This window comes from Meleagris gallopavo, chromosome 1, assembly GCF_905368555.1.
Source record: "Meleagris gallopavo chromosome 1, MGAL_WU_HG_1.1, whole genome shotgun sequence".
Taxonomy (NCBI): Eukaryota; Metazoa; Chordata; class Aves; order Galliformes; family Phasianidae; genus Meleagris; species Meleagris gallopavo.
In genome coordinates, this window is record NC_139404.1 from 53,802,396 (window position 1) to 53,829,458 (window position 27,063).

General features: G+C 40.9%; 1 protein-coding gene across 2 annotated transcripts in view; it reads right to left on the reverse strand.

The window, feature by feature from the left end:
- CHST11 (carbohydrate sulfotransferase 11) overlaps window positions 1–27,063 on the reverse strand; it is a 155,101-nt gene that overhangs the window by 82,009 nt on the left and 46,029 nt on the right. For both annotated transcript variants that reach the window (XM_085227879.1, XM_085227890.1), the window contains exon 2: window positions 10,189–10,274. In XM_085227879.1, the coding sequence (XP_085084005.1) occupies window positions 10,189–10,274 (86 nt within the window). The remainder of the gene's footprint in view (window positions 1–10,188; window positions 10,275–27,063) is intronic.

Here is a 27,063-nt window from a genome sequence, read left to right on the forward strand (position 1 = left end):
TAAAGGCCAGGATGAGACTCTGGGTAGAGTGAGCTGGTGGGTGGCAGCCCTACCCACGGCAGGGGGTTAGAAGTGGGGGGGCTTTAAGGTCCCTTCCAACATAAATAATTCTGTGATTCAATGATTCCATTTAAAAAAGTAAGAAAGTGAGAGGGAGAATGAGCAAAGTGGAAGACACTAGAGGTACTGGAAAAAGTTGCCCAGAGATGTGGTGGATGTCCTGTCCCTTGAGACTTTCAAGGTGAGGATGGAGAAAGCCCTGGTCTAGCTCTGGTGTCCTTGTTCATTGCAAGAGAGTTGGATTAGATGGCCTTCAGAGGTCCCTTCCAACTCTAAGGATTCTATGATACTAGACAGAGGAGACTCCAGGATTGGATGAAATAGGGAGCACAAGGCAAGAAAAGATGATGGTCTTGGCAAGGAGACAATCATGCCTCCTGCACACAGCTGCCACAGTTTACTAAGCCATGTTTACATGACAGAAAGCAGCCAGAAGCAGTTGCATAGGGAGAAGCACTACCCCACCCTACGATCAGGCACTTGACTCTCTGGGCTTAACGTCAGAGCGCTCCCTGCGTGGCGTGAGTGAGCCCATGGCTTCTGGGGATGGGGACACAGGGAAGCTAGGCCTCACGTTATACCAGCACAGACATTTCTGATGCTTAAAATGTATCCCCAAACACACAAACTCAATCCTTGCCATCAGTCAACTTCAGCCTGGGGCAGAAACTGTAGGGAAGCAGAGGGGAGAGTGCCCACAGTGATCTGTGTGGCAGGGGGACCAGGGCCTGGGCCCTTCATGCACTAGGGCAGAAGCATGGCAGACACAGAGCACGCAGACAGGGTGACAGATGCCTATAGATATCCACTCAGGGACAGCATGTCCATGTCTGAAAACCGTGATGTGGGAGGGTTTCAAGATTGTAAATATATAGCATTTAAACATAAGAAAGTCCATGCAAAGGCTTTTGTGGGTCCAAAGCTATGGAAGAAAAAAAAAAAAAAAAAGGAAAAAACCTGTGCTGTGCCTACATAAACTGCTCAAAGCAGTAATTCTTGGCTATTATTTTATAGAGTGATGTCATTGGCACAACAATCTTTTAAAGGAAGAAAGCAGTAATTGTGGAAGTACCTCGTATTGCACCTCACCTTCACCACGGGAACCTTCATTCAGTTCACATTAAGTAAGACATTACGCTTTGGAGAAGTTCCAGCGATTCCAGCTTCTCCTCACCAGTTCAATGAAACATTTCTTTTCTCTTTCAGCTGAGCTTGTTATGAATATTTAATGTATCGGAATGAACTGAAAGCTACCACTGTGCATATGCTCTCCAGCTTTCCATCTATCTATTGACATCAAGGCTTAGTTTCCAAAATATGACATTAACTACATTGCTATGTAAATACAACTCCTTCAACCAACATTTCATAAGTCAAATGTATGCACAGCAAAAGCCAAACATGGCTTGAATAGATGAAACTGTCCTCTCACAGCAAGAGATGTCTTTGTTCCTTCAGCTCCCAGTGTCAATTCCCCATGCCAGCTTGTACATTTGTCTTCTGTCCTCTAATTGAATTAATATCCACTTCCTCTTACTAATCCCCAGACACTTGTCCAAAAATGATCTAAAAGACACAACCCACGCTTACAAGAGGAGGGGAAGGATTTATATTAGGTCATCAGTTTGAATGTTGTAGAGGCTTGCTAGCTCGCTGCGCAGCCACGCAATCTCCATGCAATTTGACTGTGGTAATATTGCGATTTTTCACCACGTTTTGCTTTTAGCTCTATGGTGGAACCACATTCAGAATGTCATTCAGATTTATTTCAGATTGAAATGACAGAAACACTCCTTCCTGGGTTTTCCAGGCACTAGAAAGATATATAAACTTCACTGCAAGCTTGCCAACTTTCTTTGGTCCACCTATAGTCATCTTACTTCCAAACAAAAAAGAAGAAAAAAAAAATTTTTTTCAGCATCAGATTTACACTCCTCAGCACAGGAGATATGTGGAATGCTAAAAAAGAGATGCTTTTGCTAAAAAACAATGGCTGCAATTACCCAGTTCCCTCTGCCTCATCAGAGACAAGAAGTTTTGCTATTGACCTTCAAGAGATCAGGTTTCACTTTTCTCCCAAGGCTACAAATGGACAGAAACATCCATGCTGACAAGCACACTGGAAAACCTAAAAGAGGAAGCCACTGCCCCCCTCCAGCACAAGTACACTATACTCAAAGTATGAGGGAAACAATTTTTTTGCCACATTTCACTACTGAGTTTCATGTTGCTTCTCAAACATACGGAAAAAATCAAATCAAATCCTAGCCACACCAGGATATACAACTGTTATAAGTTGTTTTTCTAAATAAGAAAGTGACACGTGCCTTATAAACACTGTTTTTGTTATATTCATATGCAATAAAGCTATTACCTTGTAAACTCTGCTTTTTCACTTAATTTTTACATCTCTCCCACATCATTAAGAATCAAGGTCTGAAAGCTACTGACTAAAAGCAGTCAAAGCATGGCTGGCCTAGGTGATGACTAGTCAACTGATCATTCAGGCAGTACAAGGGTAAGCCAGCCTCACCAGAACACCAGGCAAGTGGAGCAGGCACCACATAGACTTTAGCAAGGGCTCATTACATAATCCAGGCTGGATTTAACTAGCTACATCTCTGTCCTAAAACTCTACAGCTTGCCTCCCAGCAGTACTAGGAATTTCCTTGCATGCCAGTGTCAAAATGCATGGTGGCTTCTGCAGCCACATTTCTCCAGAGGCAGTATTTTAACCTTGCATTGCCTGCAGATTACTGCACCGTGACTGAAAAAAGCTTGGGCAAGGTGCAGCCCGTCACATTACTGAGGTGAATTTACATTTCATACTGTATAGAGCTAAAAAGCATGAATGAATGTTACAGGTCAGTCTGTGGGGCTTGAGAAGCTGCATCTGATACAGAATGGGACTTGGGGAATCTGATTTCTGGAAAATAATTGTCAATTTAATGTCTGCTCCTCCCTGTCTTTAAATTTAAATAGTAAATGAGAATTACAAGCACTGTAGATAGCTTTAAAATGTCTCTCTTCTCTCATTGTCATAATTATGCCTACTGGGATTCTTTGCAGTTCTTTTGGGAGTGAGTGGCTGTAGCTGGGCTCCTGGGATTTGCAGAGATTGCCTTGCCCTGCTGAAAGCAGCGTATGGTTCTGCTGCACAGAGTTAAGAAACCTCTCTGATAACAAAGACTGCGGGGGAAAAAGGCAAATGCTTAAACAAGCAGTTGCTACTCTGCAGTGAGTGGAGAAAGCTGTCCTGAGACTATCTGTACCAGAAATAAATGAGAGAGGCTACACTGTGAATAACCACAAGGTCCAGACTGAGGTTATTAGAACAGAGCCACATCTCTCTGCATTCTGAAGTGTAATTATCCAAGTTTTCTCCACTGGTCAAGCTGGTATAAAACCTTAACCTAGGGAGGAAAGAAAGGAATCTAATGCAGAGAAACAGGCAGGTGACTCGAACTGCTTGGTTCTAAGCAAGCAACGCACTGATGCAACATGTCCAAGTCAGCAGACACAAAAAGCCTCACTGATGCTGACCAGACTGCACAGCCCAGGTCTCTCCTCCACCCAGCTGGTGCTGGTCTAACAGGGAGTCCACGTGTCACACACAGATGTTCAGCTGTGAAAATCGTGTTATCCTCTTTCCCCTCCAACACATAGAATTCCTTTGGTTTTGGCCATGTCTCCTGTATTACTTCTTCTCGTAACTGTATATTTCCAGAAAGCCTTTATATTTAAATGCATGAACCCTCAAAATAATAAAATGACTCAAGGACTGGAACAATTGAAAGAGAGATCTCTTTCTTTTCTAACAGGGAAATCGGAGCTTTTTTGAGTGACAATTGTACTGTTTCATTTCATGCAGGTAATAAGCCTTCAGTTAAACACAGGTGCCTAAAAATCCATCCCAATGCACTGCAGTAACTTGAATGAGCTTGTCCTGAAGATAATTCTGCCCCTAAGTGCCGGTAGTTATTGTACATACTTGTCTGATTAATTCCTCCTGACTGACAAAGGCATCCATCATGTCACAAGGAACAATATATGAAGTACAGTGTACCTGAATCCTTCTCCTCCCTATGTCATCTCCCCAGCATCTAAAACAGGCTCTTATCATTTGTAATCAGTAATTAATAACAAAGCATTCTCACTAGTGTAGTATTTCTGCTAAGGTTAATGTAATATTTCATCCCCAGCCAGCTGCTGTTTTACGACTTGCAAGCACGACAGTAAGTAATGTTTTTGCATACGAAGTCATCCACAGAGTAAATCAATTACTTTCTCTTTCATCAGCAGGCATTTGCTGCAGCAGGGAAGGATAATTAGATACAATATTGTTGTTTACCAACAGCATTATGTTCCCAAAGTTTGGCACTGTACATTGAATTTTCTTCCCGATGTCTCTATTCTGCATCTTTTCCATTACGATGTTTTTAATCTATGATCAATCAAATACTGCAATTAAGATTTACACTTACCACGCTGCTATTATGTACATGAACGTGCCTACAAAGATCAGTATCAATCACACAGCGTACATTGTCAGTACTGGTAAAACTTCTGGGTCATTTCTTGTCCACAGAAGGACACACATACACTTACGACTATTCACTCCAAATGCAAAGCATCAATAAATTCTAATGTATTCTTCTTCAAGCTGCACTACTTCTTGTACTCCAAAGTTCACATCATGCTGCCCAAAGAAATGGTGGAGTCACCGTCCCTGGAGATGTTCAAGAACCAGGTGGATGTAGCACCGAGGGACATGATTAGTGGGCATGGTAGGGAGGGGCTGATGGCTGGACTGGAAAATCTTAGTGGTCTTCTCCAATCTTAATGACTCTATCAGGGTATTACTGTCCTTGTGAGAAAATAAAGCAGCCACAACATATACACGTGAAAAGAGCAGAAAAGTTAGTGTACAGCACTGGTGTAATCTTCCTTTGTTACTGAAACTGGCAAGTCACATTTTTTCCCTCCTCTTGATTGCTATAACTGTTTGACAACTCAGACTCTTCTTGCGTGACGTAGCTGACGAAGACACATGCTTGTCTCAGGAAGCCCGCGAGCCACAGGCTGTTGTGTGCTGGCAGAGCATCGTGAGTCATTTATCCTTCTGGTAGTCTGCCCTGGTCACCTGCTGTCAGTGACAAACTGGACTTTTCATCTTACTCAGTGACCTGCCCTTTGCTTCTTGTATTTCTAAGAATAAAAAGCTGCTGAACACAGAAATAAGCTGCAGAGCTCCCAGTACCTCAAGATCACCAAGGGCAGAAACACTGGTTTTAAGCATTTGAACCTTTGATTCAAAGTGCTGTGGACAACATGTACACAGAGCTCAGACCACAAAGCTTCCCACAAACCTCTGTCCACTAACAGTTGCAGCTGACCAGGGTCATTCTAGTGAGTGGAAATCAACTTGAAAATAGGAAATTACCAACCCAGATGAAAGTTAAGGGATGTGGGCTGAACTGGGCTGATGTTTGCGTATGCTATCCAGACAGCTTGAGCCACAGATAACCATACAGCATCTCCAAAAAAGGAGCACTTTCGGCCTGAAGTGACTGAAGATGTATAAACACCGTCTGCAAGGCAGCAGCTCACTTTGTTTTCACTTGGCAGGAAGGAAGGGAAGAAAAAAAGTGGACATAATAAAAGAAATAGGTCATTTTGGAATGACTCCTCTGAAACAGTCCGATACAATTTCATAACACAAAGGCAATGTGAGGTCTACAGCCCTGACTCACCAGGTTAAGCGACTCATGAGGCAACCTGGCTCCCGTTACACCAAAAAAGCAGCCACTTAGAGGTGCAGTTCCTCAACAAAAAGAAATGTGTTTGAAAAGGAAAGTAACAAATGACAAACAGTTTGACCTTTGGTTAAACAGTCACGTTGACTCATTAGTCAGTTAGTTAGGCAATGTGAAATAGAAACAAAGTTGTCCTTGGGATGTGGATCCTAATGGATAAAGTACTATCTCTGCCATGCTGCTTGCACCAGTGTAGGTAGTTAGATCAGACAAAGATTTCCTGGGAATTAGCCGTTAACCTTGACAAGGAGAAGACAAATTCTGACTTAAAGGTGCAGTTATTTCCTTTTCCTTCAACATTAGGTCTATTTTGGCTTGCAATATGTTGTAATTCAGTACTGTTTTCATTGCTTCAAACAAATCCATGTCAACCCCTAATGGTGCACAAGCCTCAAGTACGATGTTATCCAATTCTGAACTTCTGGTAACTCCAGCTCAACAAGTCAATACCCAATTATCTGTTATTTTTGAAGCAATGGGACTATACTCAGTCATGCAGGTTACAAGACACAGTTCCATATGTTGTCTTCCAAGAATAAATTTGAAAAATGTTTGTTTATCCATGTTCTTAAATTCCTGGGGTTTGATATACAAAAAAATAAAAAAGTCAATATGCAATGCAAACTTGTAACTGAACACAGATGAAGAGCCTTGCAGGAATGTGACATCTAGATTTTCTCTTTTGCAACTACGCCACATTACAACTATCTGGCAGAAGGAAAATAGTTCTAGTTAATACAGATCCAAGTTGGCTTTTTAACAAACCCTTTAAAGAAATCAACCATTTCATTCAGCCCTCAAAATTTGCCACTGGTACCTCTGCACTTTATTAGTAATTTCTAACAAAAGATGAAAGAAAAAAAGATAATAGAGTCTCAGAGACACGCTGCATGCTGTCTGCATGTACTCAGGGACCACACTTTCACTTACTCACTGTAAATCCAGTTGAGTTATATTGACTTTTCTTTCCCTCATGGTATATTAGTGCTCACAAAAAAAAAATATTGCAGTAAGAGCCTTAGAGAAGAAACCTTTTGTCCACAGACAAATGCACTTCTTACTTTGTGCCCTATTAATAAGGAAAAAGAGCAAAAGTATTGTTCCTACTTTTACAATACCCAGAAGGCCAGGCACTCAACTATGACAGAAATAACACATGGGCTTTGTCATAGACACTTAATTTGATCCTAACTCAGTCCTATCTCTACCCCATTTATTCCCTCCTTCTCCATCAAGCACCTGAACAATTACAATCAGTCCACTGAAAATCTAACTGCAGTTCTCAAAAATTCAGCTCCTGTACACCACTGGCTCAGTCACCCTTGGATCACTGCTACATTTGAATTTATTCAAGTCCAAAATTTCCTCTTCTCCCTCTCCTTTTCTTTTTTCTTTTCATGATCATTCACAAAGCCAAAAAGTCTCAAAAGACGAACGGTGGCATCCGCAACCAACCCAAACAACTCCATAGATGGAAACAAAACAGTGCAGGATCAGAAAGGCTGTTATATGTCAACACAGTAAATACCCAGAGTCAAATCCTCAGCTGGTGTAAATCAACCTGCCTCCATCTGGTTTTACAAAGGCAGTGCAACCTTATGCCGAACACACTGTAAAAAGTCTTATTCATATTAAAATACATTTTACAATAGCATTTTAAATCAGAGAGATATTTGATCCTATCTAGGGCTTCATTTTCAAACTGACTGTGTTGCCATCTCCTCCCTTGATAAGGAGGAGCCAGGAGGAGGCTGCAAGCCCTATATGGGCCCTAATATCATCTCAAAGCAGGGAGCCAGCTGGGACCATAAAGTCCCCTTCTCTGCCTATCTCTCCTGGGGATGCTGGAGACAGCCCAAGAACAGCAGCATAGAAGTTAGATATGGTTGTGTATTGCTGCCTACCTGAGGAAACCTGAAGTATGTGGAAAGTACTGTATAGCAGAGGATGATGAGCCATAGCTGGGTACTCCTATTACTAGGTCATGCAAAAAACATGCATGTGAACACACCAGATATTTAAAGTTTCTTTAAAGTCGCCCTTAAAGATTTACCACTGCATCTAGCTTGTAGCAATCCAAAGCCATACGTGCAGGGCTTCTTGCACTATGTTCTCAGCACTTGGAATTCAACATCAGTTTTGAACATCAAGAGTTAAAGACCTACTGGATGTTTCAATTATATGTATCAGTAAGGAAGAGCATTCTTCTGCATATGTATTTTATCAGCTTCTAAGCTGACTTCACAAATGGCCAATCGTGACTGCTTCAGTCAGGAACTGCAGAGACCAATTAGGGGCCCAATCTCCACTCCCCTCCTCACTACCACTCGTGAACAGCTGGAAGACAAGAACTCCACTGTCAACCCGTCTCCCATCTGTCACTTAAGAAAGGTGAGACAGACATTTCTTTGGGCAAAAATGCAAAAAAAGAAATATGACCCACATATCTGAAGGAATATTCTAGGGGTCATTTCCAGACTGATGTCTTTTATGTCAGCTTCTACTTGCTGCCTCTTCTTGTTCCTGCATGCACTTGCTTGCCTGATACATCACTCAGCGTCTGCAATATTACTGTCTGCAGTGTGCAAAGCCCCATCTAAAAAGTGAGTGAATACCTACTAAAAACAAAGAAAGAAACAAAATATAAAAGCTTGACAAGAAGGGGTATCACTGAGCAGATGGAAACACTTCAGACTGAAAAATGTCATCTGCTTAGTTCAACACTGGTTGCAAGAAATGCTGTGCTTACTCAAACATTGACTTTTCTGCCTACCTCCTAGGAGAGCCCAGAAAGGCAGGCAGATGCTTTACTTGGTCAAGGCATGCAGAAAGGAAGGAGAGGTGGGAATGAAGTTGCCAGCTGCATCCTCTGCTTCAGGAAGCTCAGCTGACAAAGCTTGCCAGGGGCACCGGCCCTTCAATGGATGGAGATGCTTCTCTCTCATGGGGTTGTGTTTAACAGTGTTAAACGGGCAGTTAAAATCTCCTTACACAATGCATACCCCAGAGAGAACAATCAAAAGTACAGCTTCTTCCCTTACCCATCCTTCTTGAGCATTTGCAAAGAGTATTTAAATATTTAAATTTGACCCGCAAATTCTAATATTTCTCCTTTGTAGCACCCAATTGTTACTCATCAGGGCTTTTTACACTTTCCATTTATGCAACACTAACTCCTACAACGGTCAATAAAGGCCAGTACATTAGTATGAGAAGCTCATGCTCCCACCCATGCACAAAATTCCAATTGAATTAGAAAGTCATCCTACATTCGAGAAAAGCACACTATGGAGTAAATGGAGCTTAACAACTTTATGTATCAGATATTACATATCTTTGGGTTGTTGTCAATTCTTCATATAAATACTTTAAATCACTTAGATTTCATTTTGCACACTGTATAGCGAGCCTCTTCATAATCAAACAGTATTTAAAAGCATTTACTGGCTTGTTAAATCTAACAAGTTAGATTTATTGGGATAGTCACTTTCCTTAACAGCCTATTTAGTCAAACTCAATGTATTCATTGATGTATAAATGTATAATAGGCGGTTGTTAAACTTTAATAAATATGTTTAATAGTCAGCTGGCATTTTCTCTCAATGGCAGCACTTCCCCTCAGTTGCCAACAGGAAATGCTGCTCCTGAATGTGCCGATTCACGCCATGTGTAGGGAACAAATCGATGCAGGAGAACAAATGAGAGTACAAATTACAGATAACTTTCCTGTTCTTCACATTGCAGGGAGACTGTTGTAAACTCCCATCAAGACCATGAGGTGTCAAATAATGCACAGTGTAAAGAAGAATGTTAGCTACTGTGCTTTGTCTTGATCTTTAGAAGAAATGAACCAGGACAGGATGGGCAACTGGCTACCTAAAAACCATACAAATTACTTTCATATATTACTATTGCAATTTTCTGCCTTCCTGCACTTGCTGATTCATGTACAGTATATTACCTACTCTCACCCCACCCTGCCACTCTGTGTGTTGACCAATCGATTAAATTAGGATGCTTCAGCATCTCACTAGGAGATCAAAAATATTCTAAGGCTATTAGGTACCTAAGAAAAGTACTTTGAGGAATCTGCATCATTAGACAACTAAAAACCATCAGAAATCAGGCCCTGAGCTAAAACCGCAGAACTTTACGTCTCAGCTCTGCAGGTCCCAGGATCATTTCTCCAAGCACACAGCAGTTACTGCATATATATGATTAAAAACAAACAAACAAACAAACAAACAAAAAAACCACCTTTAATTTAAGTACATCAGGCAGGAAAGTTTGATCGTAGCCACAAGACACTCACCTGGGTGGGATTATATAGTTCCTGGAGTGGGCTTCTGGATCCTTTCCGGCAGCAAATGTCCATCCCAAATGGATTTCTACGCATTACTGCAAAGGGAAATTGAAATTAATACAGGTTAGCAACACTGGTTAGCAGTAATCAATTGCAATACCTACAGCAAGAACAGGTTTTCTGATAAACCGGGGATTTCTACAGACAGTATTGTGTACTAATTCCTAATCTGTAAAAATTATCCACGAGTTAAATCTTTGATCTACTGTGGAAGGTACTAAAACAAAGCTTTCTAGTTCTCATCTTATAAAAGCTGTTACCCCAAAGCTTTCAGCTGGAGTGCCCCAGAGTTCTGGCACAAATACTGAAGCCAAAGTGACCTCATTTCGACTAGTGGTAGGTACCTGCTTCCCTGATCAACGTGGATCAGTTGGATAAATTCCTACAACTGACATCTCCAAGAGGCAACGTTTGAGCCTTTCTGAGCCCAAATATAGAGGCCCACAGGATCCTAATATTAAAACACTTTAAAGCTTCTGGCCTGTAGCTTTGGCTTGTCCTGGAACAGATGCTCAGCAGTATGCAATACACATATGCCAATCACTGCTGCACTTTCTTGATCCAAACTGTATTTAGCTCTATGTATTGCAACTGAATATTTAATTGGTCTGAAAATCAACACAGACTGCTATTCCAGCTGGACACAAGCAAATTTTCAAACTAAAGGCTTTGTCAGAGGGCTGATCCAGGATCATTTTGGATAGTAAGTCTTTCCATTAGGGATCCTGATCTGAGTCCCAACAGGCACAGAGATCACCAGTTTCAGGTTAGACCCTCCACAGGCAGACAAGTTTAAATAAAGAGCTACTTCACTTCAACCACACTCCATGTCTTACTTAAGAGGGGCTTATAAACAGAAGGGAAATCAACTTTTTACACAGGTGGATAGTGATAGGGGAAGGCCTTAAACTAAAAGAGAAGAAACTGAGGTTAGATGTCACGGAAATATTCCACTGAGAAGGCAGCAAGGCACCGGCACAGGCTGTCCAGAGCACTTTGGGTGCCCCTTCCCTGGAGTGGCTCATGGGCAGGTTGAATGGGGCTCTGGGCAGCTTGGCATCACTTGCCAGATTTTGTAGTAGGAAACTGCTGAAGTGTCCTGCAGTAATGACTGTGAACTGCAGCGCTGACAGAAATACTATTGCAGGTGTCAGGCCAAGAGCTAAAGAATACTGTCAAGCTACATTTTAAAACAGAGTGCTTGTACACGATCATAATCAATATGTCAAATAGTATGAACACGTGTAAGAGTTTCCATGCAGACAGAACACTGTATGCAGCTCCAGTCTGGAGACATAACAGCCTCCTTCACTCAGACCGTATCTATTTTTAAGTTGAAGGTAATCACCTCGTAATGTGCCATGTCGCTTTTTCCCTGAGCAAACAACCATTCGGTGTGTCTTCTAACAGGGCTTAGACATACATGCTTAGTAAGGAAAGAAGCTAAATGTTTTCTTCACAGTTAGAATAGGAATAAGAGGCTGCAATTTTTATGTTTAAATACCTGATAAGCTTCTGAACCTTTCTAGACACGCAGCCAAATGTTGCAATTGCTCTGCTGTAGTGGCAACAGCAGAGTAGTGCCTTGTTGAAAGTTAACTCTAAAAATGTTTAAAACCACTAAAACTTTAGAAAAGAATTTCATGAGCAATGTCAGCTTCTGGTGTCTGGAAGTGGCTTGAGGAAGAAAATCCTACAGCCAGGATGTGAGACACCCTCAGCGGCTGTTCACTGCACTTTGATTAACCAGGGTTCTGGAACACTGAGTCTTTGTTCCAAGATGAAGAACTCCAGAGCGCTGTTTCCTAATTTCCCTCGTACTTCACTTTTCATTTCCATTAAATGCAATCAGCAGTAATGTGCTTAAATGCATCCCTTCCTGCTTCACTTAACCAGCAACACAGCAACACGTTACATGCAGCAGGAGCAGCCATGAAATTATTTGCACAATGTGTAAGATCTGATTCCCAAATATAAACAAGAAAGAAACTGTCTCCCCAGAAAAGCTAAATACTCATGTGGAACTTAAGTCACAGAAACCACTGAACCCTTGTTATGAATCCCAATATTACTTGATGGGTGTGTTTTTCCAATAAAGCTTTTAGAACATGACTGTGGAGTTAGCATGGCAACACAGCAGCTCAGCACATGGCTCGCTTCCCCACATATCATCTGTGACAGCACATGCTGCTGCAGCTGTAAGCAGCAACTCTATATGCACCTGGATAATGCTTATGCCTGGAATGTAACCTCAGCATTGACACAAATGGGAACATTCCCCCTTCCTGAGCAGAAATTGCACTCGTACCTTAGGTGAATAGCTACCACAAAGGATCATACGAAGATTTCAGAATGCTTTCTAGCACATCTGTGGAAAACTCACCTCTTGGGGTCCCTGCAAACTGTTTTCTGCTGTCTCAGCTCCTCTGAGGCAGCATTTTATTGTGTCCATGACATGACCTCTTTGATTTATAGCAATCTGCAGTAAGAAAACCACAATGTGGGTGCAAACTGCAGTTACACTCATTTCAACAACACTGTCTCATAGACTCCTTCACACTATTGTGACAGTGAAAATTAGAAATCAAGCCCTTTATCTTCACCAAATCTTCTTATTAACATAGTAAATATCGAAATTTACATTTTATGGCTTGGGCTGATCTCCATCCATAATTATAGTTAATTATAATCTAACGGGAAGTAGTGCATATGCATGGCTCCAAGGACTGATTAAAAGATCCCGTTCAGGCACACCAAGTGGGAGAAGCAGCTGACAACAGTAGATAATGCCTCAAATGATTAAAGAGTGCTGTTAATACTGCAACTGCAGCAGAATCAGCAATGCCCTGAATTCAGCCAGGACTGGGAGCAACTGAACGAACTGTTAGCTTGTCACTTTAATACAAGGGCTGTAAAGACGCAAACTTTCTTCTCTCTTTAGGAATGACTCGAAATTTTGGTCCTATTTACTAAAATCTGTGCAATCACAACCAAAAAGGGCACCTTCTCACAAGTGTCAGAAGAGCAAGTGAAACCATTTCTCATAAGCCTGTTGGATCAAGTAACAAAGGCCACTCTGCAGTAAGAGCCACCCAAAGTAATTGCCACTTCTTTCATTGCTCTGAGAGAAACAAGTAAGTGACATTTCAAGTGCTGAGTATACAAAACCAGCTATCTATGCCACTCCCATTCTAAATTTCGCAAAGGTCAGACACTCCCATTTCCTAGATTTCTGTAGAATAAAAGATCCCTGCTTGCTTTCTAGCAACAACTTTGCTATTTGGTAATGTTTAATTTACACTGCTTGTAAAATCCTAATTACTCCCAGCCTGCGAGACAGCAAAAAACAAATGCAAAAACACCACCTACATTCAATGCCTCTTAAATATACTGTCTCATATCATAAACATTTGAGAAAAATTCTGAGGTTGTATTAATATTTAATTTTTTCATTACACTGGTCTCAAGTACAAAGACAAAATTCCCTAATACAGCATTGCTGAAAGCTCCTATGCATAATTCATTGCATTTATTTGGGAAAGAAGACGTCTTGTAAGGAAAAAGAGCAAAATATGGCACTGGAAGCAATATGCTGAGACTCCTACTGAAGATGTGATCCCATTCTTGTTTGAAACAAAGAAGCTATTCAGTCCAGGGTTAATGTTTTCCATGGAGCCATGTTCAATTGACAGCAATGAGCAGGTACAAAAGATAGCACCTTATCCTAGAGCCACAAACAGCCGGGAAAGGCTAAACATTCATTAAACATCCTCTACTCAACAAAGACAGAAAAATCAGTGCAATCTGGCCTAGCAAGATAGTGGTAGCAAAACACTTTTGGTGTCTCCAGACATATTTAACTATGTCACAGTCCTCAAGCTTCCTCAACTCTTAAAGCAAATTAAGAATAATTTAATTATACTCAGACTGAAGATTCAGAGATTCACTTGGGCTGAAGATCTGGATGTGGTCTGTCTTCCAAATGCCAGCATAGACATTTGCAATGACCCCAAAACAGCAGAGAAAAATACTTCTAAAAGCACCAGCTATGCAAATACAAGCCAAGCACAGCTCAACACATATTTTGTTCGTGCAATGCTCTTCGAGCATGAAGATACTAAGTTGGAATAAGTGACCTGAGGAAGCATTCTTCTTCCAGAGTTTGTCAGAGGCTTTTGGACTGAATATGTGGCAATTTGTAAAGTCCTGTACACATACCTCTTGGATTCTTAGCTAAAATCATGCTGAACAAGCTTGTCATTAACGGGATCATTCTGCTTCAGGAAAACAAGCCTTCTGTAATAATTTACAACAATCTGTTCTGCAAGACTTCACTTAAGCAAAGTCCAAATTGCAGACAAAAATCAAACTCAGCAGAAAAATAAATACTGCCCTTATTTCAGACTTCATAAAAATTCCTATGATTGCTTTAGCAGACTGATCAGGCTAAAGACACTGAATAGTATTATAGGGTTATTTTTTAATCAGCAGCCAGGAGCACAAGGAGTGAATGCAAATGTTGGCACACAGCACCAGCTCCAGAGCCTCAGTAACAATATTTCAGATAGCTCCCTGGCATTCATTTACGAATGCTAATCCTTCACAAAGATCAATTGATGGATAGTAACGTTTTGGGATGTTTGGGTCCTTGCACTGCGTTGCACTCAGCAGAAGATTTTAGACTGTATTATTGGTCCTTGATATGGATACTACAGGTACAAAGATTTATGACAAAACTCTTGACTGGACTCTCTTGTTTTCTTAAGGCAAAACTGCAGCTTTTTTGTCAGAGACTGAGAAATCTATTTTTAGAAAGTAAAAGTCAGACTAGGTATTGTATGTAATCATGCCAAAGCCTTAAATGCAGAGAATGAAGCAATATTTTTTTCCTCTACTTTACTGCAGAACTAGATTTTACCTCATGCTCTACAGTAACTGAAAACACAGGGTATTGCACAGTGTGAAAAACAAGTGCAAGAGTGTGACTGGAGCACCTTACAACATTAACACCATTGTGCCTCCTGGACAAACCAGACACCTTACTAAGCTCAATGCTGCATAGATATGGCAAGGATTAAAAAAAAAACCCAAAGCTCAGAGTTTTAGAGCCCCACCCAAGGAATGGGGATGACATGCTTTAGTTTAGCAATACTGATTCACTGCCTCCACACATCCACCCTACTCTGTCTGGTGTTGCTACTCCCATTCATCTGCCAGAGGAACCTACCAGAGTAAGACTGTGGATGGACACAATGACAGTGAAGGTTGAAAAATGAGGTCAAATCCTTAGTGGAATAATTTTGGCTGACACAAGCAGCAAAGCCACTTGTTAAGAGACCGTGAGCCAGTGAAGTAACATTCCTCAGTTCACAGAACAAAAAAAGAGAAGCAAAGAGGTTAAAAAGATGCCCAAAGCAAATTAGTTGTTTCAGATCACATTCATTTTAAGAAGTGAAGTGTCTGTTCTAAGGTACTCATTTAAGCTCCCACCACCAACAAAGAGCTGCAGCTATGGATTCATCTGTATGCCCACAGAGGTGGCCTCCCTCTTCATTCCACTGACCAGCAAGCCTACATAGGTTGAAATTGCATGAAACAAATCCTAGCAGAGCAAGGAAACAAGTCTTAACGTTTTTTCTGAGTTCTAATCACTAATTACAAAAGTCGTAAATGCCCTCCAAAGAATAGAGTGAGATTTAATTACTTTTTGCTTTCGACAGATTTTCAGAAATAACTTCGTATTTTATCCTGTTTGTTCTCAGATTAGTTTGGGAATGGGTTTAATTGGGCACAGTGGGGAAATTAATATCCTTGGTGAAATTACACAGAGACTTAGATCCTGGGCCACCCTATGGACATTGCATGTGGCATAAATTAACACAACATTTTTCCTGCTAATGAACAATAGTAACTTTTTTCCAGTATTTTTTTTTTTAATGTTAATCCATGTGGAATTTCTTTAGAAGTCTCATGAAATTATCCACAAACCTAAATCAAGAGACTTTCCCATAAGCTTCATTTCCCACACTAGAAGCTCTGTTTTGTTCATCTCTGTCCCACAGAGGCAAAAAATTGCTTCTAATGCAGCAAGGAGATTTTGTGGGTGCCAACTATTTTAGGCTTGGTCAGAACTTTTCTGACACAGCCTTGTTTTCACTGGCATTGAAATATTTCATGGGTCTATTCTGGACGGGTCACAGGCACGTCAGCTACCTGTTCATCTCTTTGTACCCCCAGGTTTACACTATCCATCAGTTATGCCACATGCTTCAAAACACTGAAGAAAGGGTCTACTTCTGATCTCCCATACCTATTTCTAAGTCTTCACAGAAAAAAAAAGAACATATTTTTGTTAAGTTTATGTGATTCGTTAAAAAAAAAATTGTTTCCTTTTCCCAAAAAAGGAAACTTTCTACAAAGGAAGAAGCTAACAATTTGTGATTGGTTTTAACTGTACGTATTTCACAAGAAAACTTATGTATTATGAATTTGCATGAATGAACACCGTGTATCCAGTATTTCAAAAGGCCAAAAAAAACAAAAAACAAAACAGAACAAAAAAACCCATCTTTTTCTGGTCATTACACTTTTTCTACTTACCCACTACATATTAGCCACACTTTTTGCAAAATGAGGCTGTGATAATCTAGAAATTTTCCAGCCTTTCCACTGAAGCTTACAAGTTTCCAGACGTGCCTCCCACCAATTATTAGATGCTCATTATAACAACACAAGCAGGCATATCTGCCTTCAGGTACTCTTTTTTGTGAAGAACTGAATACTCTGTTCAGTTCTTACCAGCCAAGTTTTCCAGCCTCTAGATAGCTGCCTATCTCCCATCGCTCTAATCTAACTTCAAATGAAATGAAATTTACTACGTAAATGTAAGTCCAGGGGAAAGAAAAAGACAAACCTACATTTACATCTTCTTAAAGAATAAGAAGCTGGAACTCTATTTTCTGCAATTCCCACTATTTCCATAATGCTGTCAGTTCCAGTCTACTCAAAGAATATGCTGTATGAGCTCACTCAAAAAAAAAAAAAAAAAAAAAAAAGTGAATGAGAGAAAAACCTTTAAAAGAGGAAGGCTTCTTTAGAAAGCTGTAATTTTAAAAGCATTTATCTTGAATCACAGTCCAAATGAGAAAGATGGCTGCTGCAGCTGCAGTCTATTTGAGCCACTATGTCTTTGCTGTTCCTCAACAGATGTGCAGCGAAGATGAAACACAAAATCATGTTTGCTATGGATATACTAAAAAGCGCAGCAAGCCTTCTCACAAGCCAAGCAGAATGCAAAACAAAGCTGCAGCAATCATTTTAGCCCAGGGCAAGGAAATGCTCAGACTTTTGGTCTCAGCTGGAACGTTGGGGGAAGCGCTACCTGCACACATATGTGCACACCGCACTTGACACAAGCTGAATGAAAGGGTCACAACCATTTCTGTTCCACAAAGGTGTCCACATGGACAGGGATTTATTCCCTCTGAAGCAGTGTCTCTGATATTTTTAGCGTGGCCATATCCTCTATATACTTTATTGTGACTTACGCATGGTAACTTTCTTTACAAAAAAAATGAAGCATTAAAGAATTTGATAAGCAGGGAAAAAAGTATGAAATCCTGTAGTAATCACTTCCAGAGCAGTTACTCATAATGTCAAAGAGGATTATGGCTGCAGCTTGTTGGATAAGAAGATGACCTCTTACAAAATAAGGATGTAGCTTCCTTGGCAATGTTAAGGCCAAATGTTGATATTAAGAGTACCACAGACAGTAAAGGCCTAATCCTGTGAGTTGCAAAATGTCCAGACTAATAATTAATACACAGCTGTGCTGTCCTGTCAATTCTGTTTAAGACTCCTAAACTATAAGTAATCCTAAGGCACAGAGAAGCAATCAGCTCCATTGTGAGATCCCTTACTTTCCCAGCAGTCGGTTGGGCCCATGCTTGCACAACGCTCTGGGCCACCTCCAGCCCCACCAGCTCCTCACCTGCACTGCATGGTGGAAGCTGGAAGCCTTCTTCCAGCAGGATCCATACATCCATACACAGGCTGGGAGGCTGCTTTCACACACTCTTCTTTCTCTCCCTGTTAGCAACAAGCTGAATACAGATAATATTGCTTTCATATGGAAGAATTCTCACATGCGGCTGTTCCGAAATATTCCAAACCACAGATTCCTCAAAACATTTTACATATGAATAGGACATTGTCAGTTCCCTTAGACCCGCACTGCACTTCAACACACAGAAGAGTAAAACATGCATTAGCACTATAAAACTTCGGCTCAATTTGCATAATCTGTATTATCATGATAGAGCCCAGCTTTATAACCAACCTTGGGCGATACACAGAGCACTTTGGATCTCTCTTTCTCTAAGGAGAAATTCCCCAAACACAAGAAAACCATTCAGAGCTGTGCTTGCCTGGAATCTACTATTTTTCAGTGGCTGCTTATCTTTCAGCAGTTCAGCTCCTTTCACTATCTCTTTCCATTGCTTCCATCATTTCAATATGTTCACTTAAAACCTCTGTGTGCATTCTGTCTACAGCCAGGAAATGCTGTCATGTTCCACACATATTCAAGTGGTTAGGCCAAGAAACCAACCCCAGCTCCCAAGGGCAGTTCAAGAGGAAAAAGGAGTGAATGAGCAAAGACCATTTAGTGATTTCACTTTAATGAGAACATTTATAGGAGAATCAAACCAAGCAGTAGTTACACAAGACATACCTAGTATCACCACCAAAAAGGATGTTGGATATGCTGAGCCTTTTAACCAGACAGAGATTCTTCCTCCAAACGTCATGGACATGCTTCGTAACAGAACTTTGTAACATATGTGAGACCGCTATGCAAGTAGTTTTTTTTTTCTTCTTGAATTAAGTGGGAATGAAGTAAACTGATAACATTTTGAGGCCCAGTTTCTGAGAATTTAGAATAAAAGATAACTATCTGAGCTTCACTGATAATAGTATTCCCTAATTGGTATACAAAACAATAACCTTTGGTTTCAGCCACTAACAACCTGCCAAATACCCCAAGATGTTTCTAGTAATGCTGCAGCAGGTGAGCACTAAGTACCTCAAAATCTAAGATCACTGACAGCACAATCGTGAAGAAAATAGACAACAAAACAGCTACACAGAACCTTCCAGGTTTTTCCTAAGGAAAAAAAAAAATTCTTTCAGTTTGCGTGGTTTCATGTGGAGAGACATTGAAAGAGCAGGAGACAGAGGAAAAAAAAATGAAAGAATCCTTGTGAAGAGATCTCTTATGTAGAGATTTTTTTTTTTTTTCTCAAGAGGGTCCTTAAAGATAACTGAAGGGTGCAAGACTGAGCCAACACTGTTAGGTATCTCCTCCAGAGAAGAAAAATTTTACAAGCCCTTACTAACATATACATATTCTGGTCTCCTCTACGCACAACTGAAAGCACTGAGAGGCCTGGCCTGACTGCAGTACTGCTTGGAAATGTTTTCATCTTGAAAGCTTAAAGGAAATGCACACGGAATATAAAAACTAGAGGGAAAGAAGTAAATTCAATGCTAACCCTAAGGAAAGAGTTCATGCAAGAGTGACGGTTTAGGCTGTTTCCAGTTTCATTACTACTGCTTTACAGTAGTGATTTACTTGTGACTGAACAGAGTCTAGTTTCCTCATCAAATAACTGCCAGACTGTACAAATCCAAACCCCTGAATAGAGAGAACCTGTACAGTTACAGTAAGGCTCTCTCTGTATGTTACTGCAGTTCTTAAATACTTCCATGTTTTAAGACCTCAAGGAACATGGTCCTACATCATAGCTGACGCTTCTTTGGACACAGGGTTGGACTACAGATATCCCGTAATTTCTTCTAACCTGAACTAGCCTATGATTCTGCGTGTTGGCCCAGTTCAGTACTACATTTTGTCTTTCCTGCCACAGTTACAAACACTAATATAAATCAAGTCCACACAACAGCCAAAACATTACAGGTCTGCAGAGTTCAACCACTAGCTATTGCTCATGTTTCTCCTACCCTGCTTACATGTGCAGTCTACCTCTATACCCACTGAAACCCAGAAGGAAGATCCACTTCCTCCACTGACTGGATTCTGGGGCCACTGAATTAGGACTGTAAGTGAACCACTGATGAAATGTATCAATTACAACATGAGAAAGGATTATTTTGAAAAGTAGTTCTAGTCTTGATAACCATTACAACCAAGACCAAAGAAGACGTCCCTAAAAGACATCCCTGTTAAGACAGTCCATCTTTCAGATAGACAACTCATCTTGTTTCTAAGTTTGCCAGGAGTCTGCCTTGATTTGATGTCAAAATCTCCTCCCCAGACATAACTTACTTCTGCCTACCTTCCAACCGCTAGACCTTGTTATGTGCCTGTTCATTCCTCACAGACACAGCTCTGTGCAGAACTGTTCGTCATGCTGAAGCATGTTTTCTAAGGGCTTCCTCACTTTTCTTTCTTTCCTTTGAGCACACTGGAAAATAACACTACTACCTTCTAAAATCAAGGCACCCCTAAGCTACACAGTATCACAGCAAAGGTTCCAGCAAGACCCATATGGTGAGCAAGTACAACCTTGGCTCCGTATTCCACCCTTCCATGGGCCAGGGTGGCACTAGCTTTCCTACTGGCCAGGGAGCAGGCAAGCCAGCCGGTTAACCATCATGCTCAAATCCTTTCCAGAGCTTCCTTTCAATAGAAAGAGTCCTCTGCTCAGTAAGCATCACCCAGATTCCATTCCTCCATGCATTCATCCTAATTAAATTCACACTATCTGCTGCAGCCCAAGTCACTAAGTGTTCACAACTCTGTATTACTGATGTTATTTTCATTCTCTCCATTTACTATTACCCTAAATCTCATGTCCTCTGAAAACAGTAAATGACTGTGTTTTTCTCTGGGTCGTAAAGTAGAACACTGAACTATTAACAGCGCCAAATCTGGTCCCCTGAGGATCTCTAGGGAAGTGTTATCTGCTCAGTGATGACTTCCCAGTTACAGCTATTTTTACAAACTGTCAAACATGTTTTGAATTAGCATTATGCATACCAGATTGATATATGTTCACTTGCCAACTTCGCTTTTGTTTTATTTGTTTCCAAATGCATCAGTATAGGAGTAATTCTGACATGTAAATATTCTTGTATCATTAAAACAAAGAGGATGATCACTTTGTAGAGTGCATTTTAAAACATTTGTTTGCAGGAAATGCTCTAGGTTGGTTGTCTATCTTTAACCTTTCAAGTCTGTCAAGAAGGTTTCTGTGATATATTAAGACATCACATCACTCTCAACTCTACATGGGTTAATTTTGTCACGAGTTCTTGCAAGCTAGAAGAATGAAACTGCTTTTCAATGAAAAAATTTACATTTTCATCTCAAAAATATAAAACATCATAAAAATTGTAGTTTAACTGATGCTTTCTAAAGCCACAGAGTTGAATGGAAGACAGGAAGGAGCTGGAGGGAGCAATCTCAGAATGCTGCTGCTTTTGAGGTAATCCTTACATTTTATGCTGAAAATTCCATTTGTCCTGATTAAATATTAATCAGCCATTACCAAGGAGGCATGTATAAAAACTCTGTTAAATAATAAAATGCAACAAATAAAAAAAACTGATTTCATTTCACACTTGCAATAGAGGGTTGTCACATTATCTCTCTCCAAGTTCAGATAAACCATACCAGCTCCACAGATGTGAACAGATCCATACCTCTCCACGAGCCAGGAATCACACCTGAACTGCTTATGGTAAAACAAAGATTCATTGAGATCAACTGCTCAAGTCCCCAGCAGGCAAAGCAGTTATAGCACAGGATTCAGTGGGGAAAGACACCATTTGTGTGCATATGTGCACTTATTCATGGAGGCATGATATGAGTGACTGTATTACAACTACACATGAGTGAATGCACACATGCATTATTGATGCTGACATAGCACACCAGTGTTTTACACACCACCAGATGCTGGAATTTTTCTATCTTGTAATTACTTCGTTTTCAAGAGCTGTAACATGCTGCATCACATCTTACCGTTCACAGACACTTTGTTATCATCTCAGATTATCTTTGCCCTTCTCTATTTTTTATGTCTACTGCATTACACAGTTTCCAGGCTGAAAGTTTAAATAACATTCAAATAAAATTGCTATGTGAATTTTCCATCCAGTAGTAGTCTCTTATTTAATAACCTATTTTTCCAGAACAAACTGCTTTTTAACTCTCCTATTTAATCAATCTCCTGTCAAAATTTCCTGTCAAATTTTTCTATTTTTCTGAAACCTTTATCTGTGCTCCCTTAATTTTATTTCTATCTTTTTTCCCCTCACCAAATTATTCCCTTCAGTACTGTGCTGCTGTCCCCACACAGCCCCCCACCAGACTTTCAGGTTCACTCCCTGCTAATAATTTCTCTTGCCTCACCTTTCCTAGCCCACTCCACCACCAAACTCCCTTTCTCCACCTTCCCAAAGCCACAAGCTGAGGAAGACCCCACATGCAGCATACCCCACAAATAAGGAGAGGGAAACCACTCAGCCCAACACAAGAAGTGATGAAGGGTGATGGGAGACAGAAGGTGGCAATGGCATGGGATCTTGGCTGGGTCTTGGCTTCAGCTGTTAGAGAGGAATCAGAAAATAGCCCTCTGCCATGTGTCACCCTTAAGTTTCCAGGGCTTTAATCTGTTCCTGAGTCCAGCACCCCTTTTCCTCCATTTTAGGATCACAGAATCATTGAAGTTGGGAAAGACCGCTGAGATCACCTAATCCAACCATCAGGCCATCCCCACTATCCGTGTCCCTCAGTGCCATACCCACACTGTTCTGGAACACCTCCAGGGATGGTGTGACTCCACCACCTCCGTGGGCAGCCTGTGAAGAAATTTTTCCCTAATATCCAACCTGAATCTCCTGAGCGTCTTAGTGCCCGGCTCAGCGCTCCCTTCATCTGTTGCTAAGAGGCCCCATACACACAGAAGCCCTAAACTAGATGAACTACATAAAAAAAAAAAAACAACAGAAGGAACAAAAGGCTTCAGGGGCAGGAAAATTACAAGGACAGGGCGGCCATGAGGCATGCATGCTTTTATTTATAGCTTTTACTTGGTGCTTTGTTTTTATTGTAGCTATGCAGTTAAGAAAGATGACAGAGTTCGAGGTCAGGAGTGCTGTTATGGGCACAGAAAGGCATGATTAGACCAGAGCAGAGTGCCTGCCAGATCAGAGCTGCTGAGCGTCTGCTCTCCATTTTACATGCTGTCTTTCTATTCTATATTACAAACATTTAAACAAAAAACAACCTCCCTCGCAATTAAAGGCAGCTAGTATGAAAAACAGTCTAAGATTTCATGTGTTATTTTATAACAGAATGCACCAGAAATTTAGTTGTCCCACCAAAGATCCCCTCCTGCTAAAATCAGCATCAGAAAAAAAAAAAACAAAAAACATTTGAGGCAAATACAAATTGTCTCAAAATGAAGACAGACTCATACCTCTCTTTCAGCTACGAATGATTTCCTGAAATGATGGAACCCCAAATACAAAAGAAAATGAGAAGACCCCGCTGGTGTTAATACTGTGGAAACCGTATTTTCTGTATTTGCTGCCAAGTATGTACTAATTTCTAATGAAAACTGAATATGCATATCAAAGAAAGAAAATTCAAACCACCAGTATGGGCTAATTTTGCCGTTCAAGATATTAGCTGTATTTTTTTTTTTGTTCTTTTTGTTGTCAGAGAATAAGGGAGAATATAAAAGGATGTTCCTAAATAAGGGAGTGAACCTGAAAAATCACAGCTTCTAATCACCCTGAGGTAATTGCAAAGCACGAAAAGGGTGCAGGGTGAAGGTAACCTGTGATTTATTTAGATCCTCCCACATGAACACGATTTATTCTATGTTCTGCAGATGTTCATTTGTGTCCTCTTTATACTATGGAGAACTTAAAATACAGAGTGTTTTGGTATATACTCTGCTTACAACGTCAGGACAAATCTCTGTTTCTGCTGCAGCTCTTCTACTTCCCTAAAAAGAGAGGAGAACAGATCAATGCCTATGCCCACCAGCAGCCACACCAACCCCACCACCCTCGGGTTGTCATTTAATTCGTGACTGGCTAAGAAATGTCCTAAGTAGGAGGAAAAAAGATTGTTATGCAGACTCTCTGCTCTCTGTGCTGCATTACTGCCGTCCTCTTGTCATATGCACAGCGGTGTTCAAACAATCTCAGGCTGAACAAAGTTCAAGCTTTTAGGAATAATATGTGGTTGGGGATTTGGTGTGAACTCCTTTATAAACTTCCACTTATGGGCTTCTTCATAACAGTGATAGCATCATTCAGCTTTCCAAGCGTCTCCCCCACAGCAGCTAGTGTCTCTATCTGGATAATGCAGAACCAGCCACATATTCTACACTCAGAGTGCTCCAGAAAGCTCCTGTCAGATAAGATTCATCTCCAAACTCAGGACTCCCTACTTGCCTTTTCAAAAAGTAGCTAAGGGTCAAGTCATCCCTATCCTCCAAGCCAATTCCAATTGAAGTGCATAGGCCGCAGAGAGGAATGGGGAAACAAATTCAAAGCACAGCCAGTCCCAAGTAAGCGCAAGGATTTCTTTCATCTGTCAGCTATTCTTACAGCCAAAACACAGTTAAGTTATGCACATGACTAAAGATTTCCAGCATCAGGGTTTTCCCAGAGCTATTTGTCTAATCAAAAAGTCAACAAGCTACATCACAGCTTTTTACTGCAATGACAACACTGAAGGGGGGAAAAAAGCAAAACTTCATTTCCTTTCTCTGTTTTTTTTTGTTTTTTTTTTTAAAAAGAATAGCCACTGTTTCAAATAGCATCTGCTTGTTCCCTGCAGACAAAACAAAACAGACTTCTTCACTCTCTTCAAAGGAGAGATTAGACCCAAACAGCATTTTTCTTCCCAAGCACCCAGACACAACATGGGAAGAGCTCCATGAGCTCCTTCACAGAAGCAGCTGCCCTCAAACCAATGCCACTCTTCCTCCACGCAGCAAAGCTTCACTCAGGTTTGAAGAAGGGAAACGTCTGATAAGCAAATGGTTTTTCACTAGCCACATCAAGCATAATATGTGGATGGCACAAGCCAAAAGACAACTTCCAGCTACTCAGCAAAATGTAGCCATTAAAGGCAGTCATCAGCTAACAGCACATGAGGTGAAGGCTAGCCTCACTGCCTGGCTCTTGGGAACATCCCTGTCCACGCATTAACGCCTCAAATGAGTGCCAGTGTAAATTTCACTCCCAAAATCACATGGGGGGAGGGGTAGGAGCAGCACAAACTGCAGGCCACGTGCAATGGTTACTAATGATACCATTTATTTCTGACACATATTGCACTGCAGCAAGCAGCACTGCTGTTTGGCTAGAGAAGCATGAAGCAGAGGGAGAACATTTCTGCCTCCCTAAAGCTCCCTTCCTTCCCAAGATGTTTCTCCTCTAGAGTCGTGTATGGGAACTGCTGAATCACAGCCTGAACCTCTGATTGATCACCTGAGGCAAGCAATGAGTCAGCCCTGGGAGCACAGGTGAAGGCAATTCACCTGTGCTGCTGGAAGGGGTGAAGCCTGGCTCCATCTCTTCTAGACTCCATTTAAGAGCTGACCGCCAGTGAGGAAAGATCTCTTTCTGGAGATCCCTCCTTTTGGAGTTTTCCAGTGTGCCCAGCACAAGGGTAAGCCCTCTATCTATTCTTTTTGGTATAATAATCTGCTTAGCCAAACTCTCTTGTATATTTCTTAATTATAACATCTGTATATTCACTGATTATACAAATGGAGTATAAGTAAGTTGAGAAAAAGGTGTTTTTTTTTTTTTTTTTTTTTTTTTTTTTTTTTTTTTTTTACAGCCCAAGAGAGGAAAAAAAACTACAGGAGTACCCAGTACCAGCAAAAACATCCATTGGCTTTTCAAAGGTATACGTCAAACTACATCTGTGTTAACCATAGCTGCTTATCTCTCTCCTTAACTTTCTTCCCTTACAAGCAACAGCAAAGACAACTCTTGTTCTTGGCATGAAGAATTTTAGAGTTACTAAACTGCAAAACAACTGGTATTTAAAGATAAAAGAACATAGCTGATGTTAAAATATACCACGTCTAAAACTGAGCATTCAAGAGCAGCTTTGGCACGAAAACGCTCAGCTTCAGATTCCTTATGAAAAAAATTTGTACATTAGTACTTCTCTGCATTTAAATGTCACACAGAACAGCTCGTATTTGTTTAGCAGGAGCTAACTAATTTAACTTGTGAAGGACCAAATCCAGCTACAACTTCACTCTGTATCACCACTGCCATCTTCATATACTCTGTGCCCTTTTATTAAGTCTGAGCACATGCTTTTCAAAACCAATGGGCTTAAGCTTTGGGTCTTAACCAGACAGCAAAGAGCCCCATGGTTTATACACTGTGCTGGAATTCACATCCAGCCCCAGTGCTGGGTCTCTTACAGCCTTCCTATGTAACCCTTCATAATGCTACAACAGGATGGAAAGTACTGCAATAACAGTGGAGTAGCAAAGTCTTTGGCTACAGCAAATAAGAACAAGCCCAAATGCAGCAGCCACAGCTGCAGACATGAAGGAAAAGAGCTGCCTGCCTTTGGAAGGCCTCAAGTAGGCAAGGATCCCCAGCAAGAGATGCCCTTGCACCCTCTGCCAACCCTTAAATGAGGTCTTGGAAGGGATGGATCCTGGCTCTACCCCTTACTTTCACTCAGGTGCATTGCATGCACCCGAGCTCCCCTAGGTTGGCCCTGCCTTCCCACCAGGTGCTCAATCA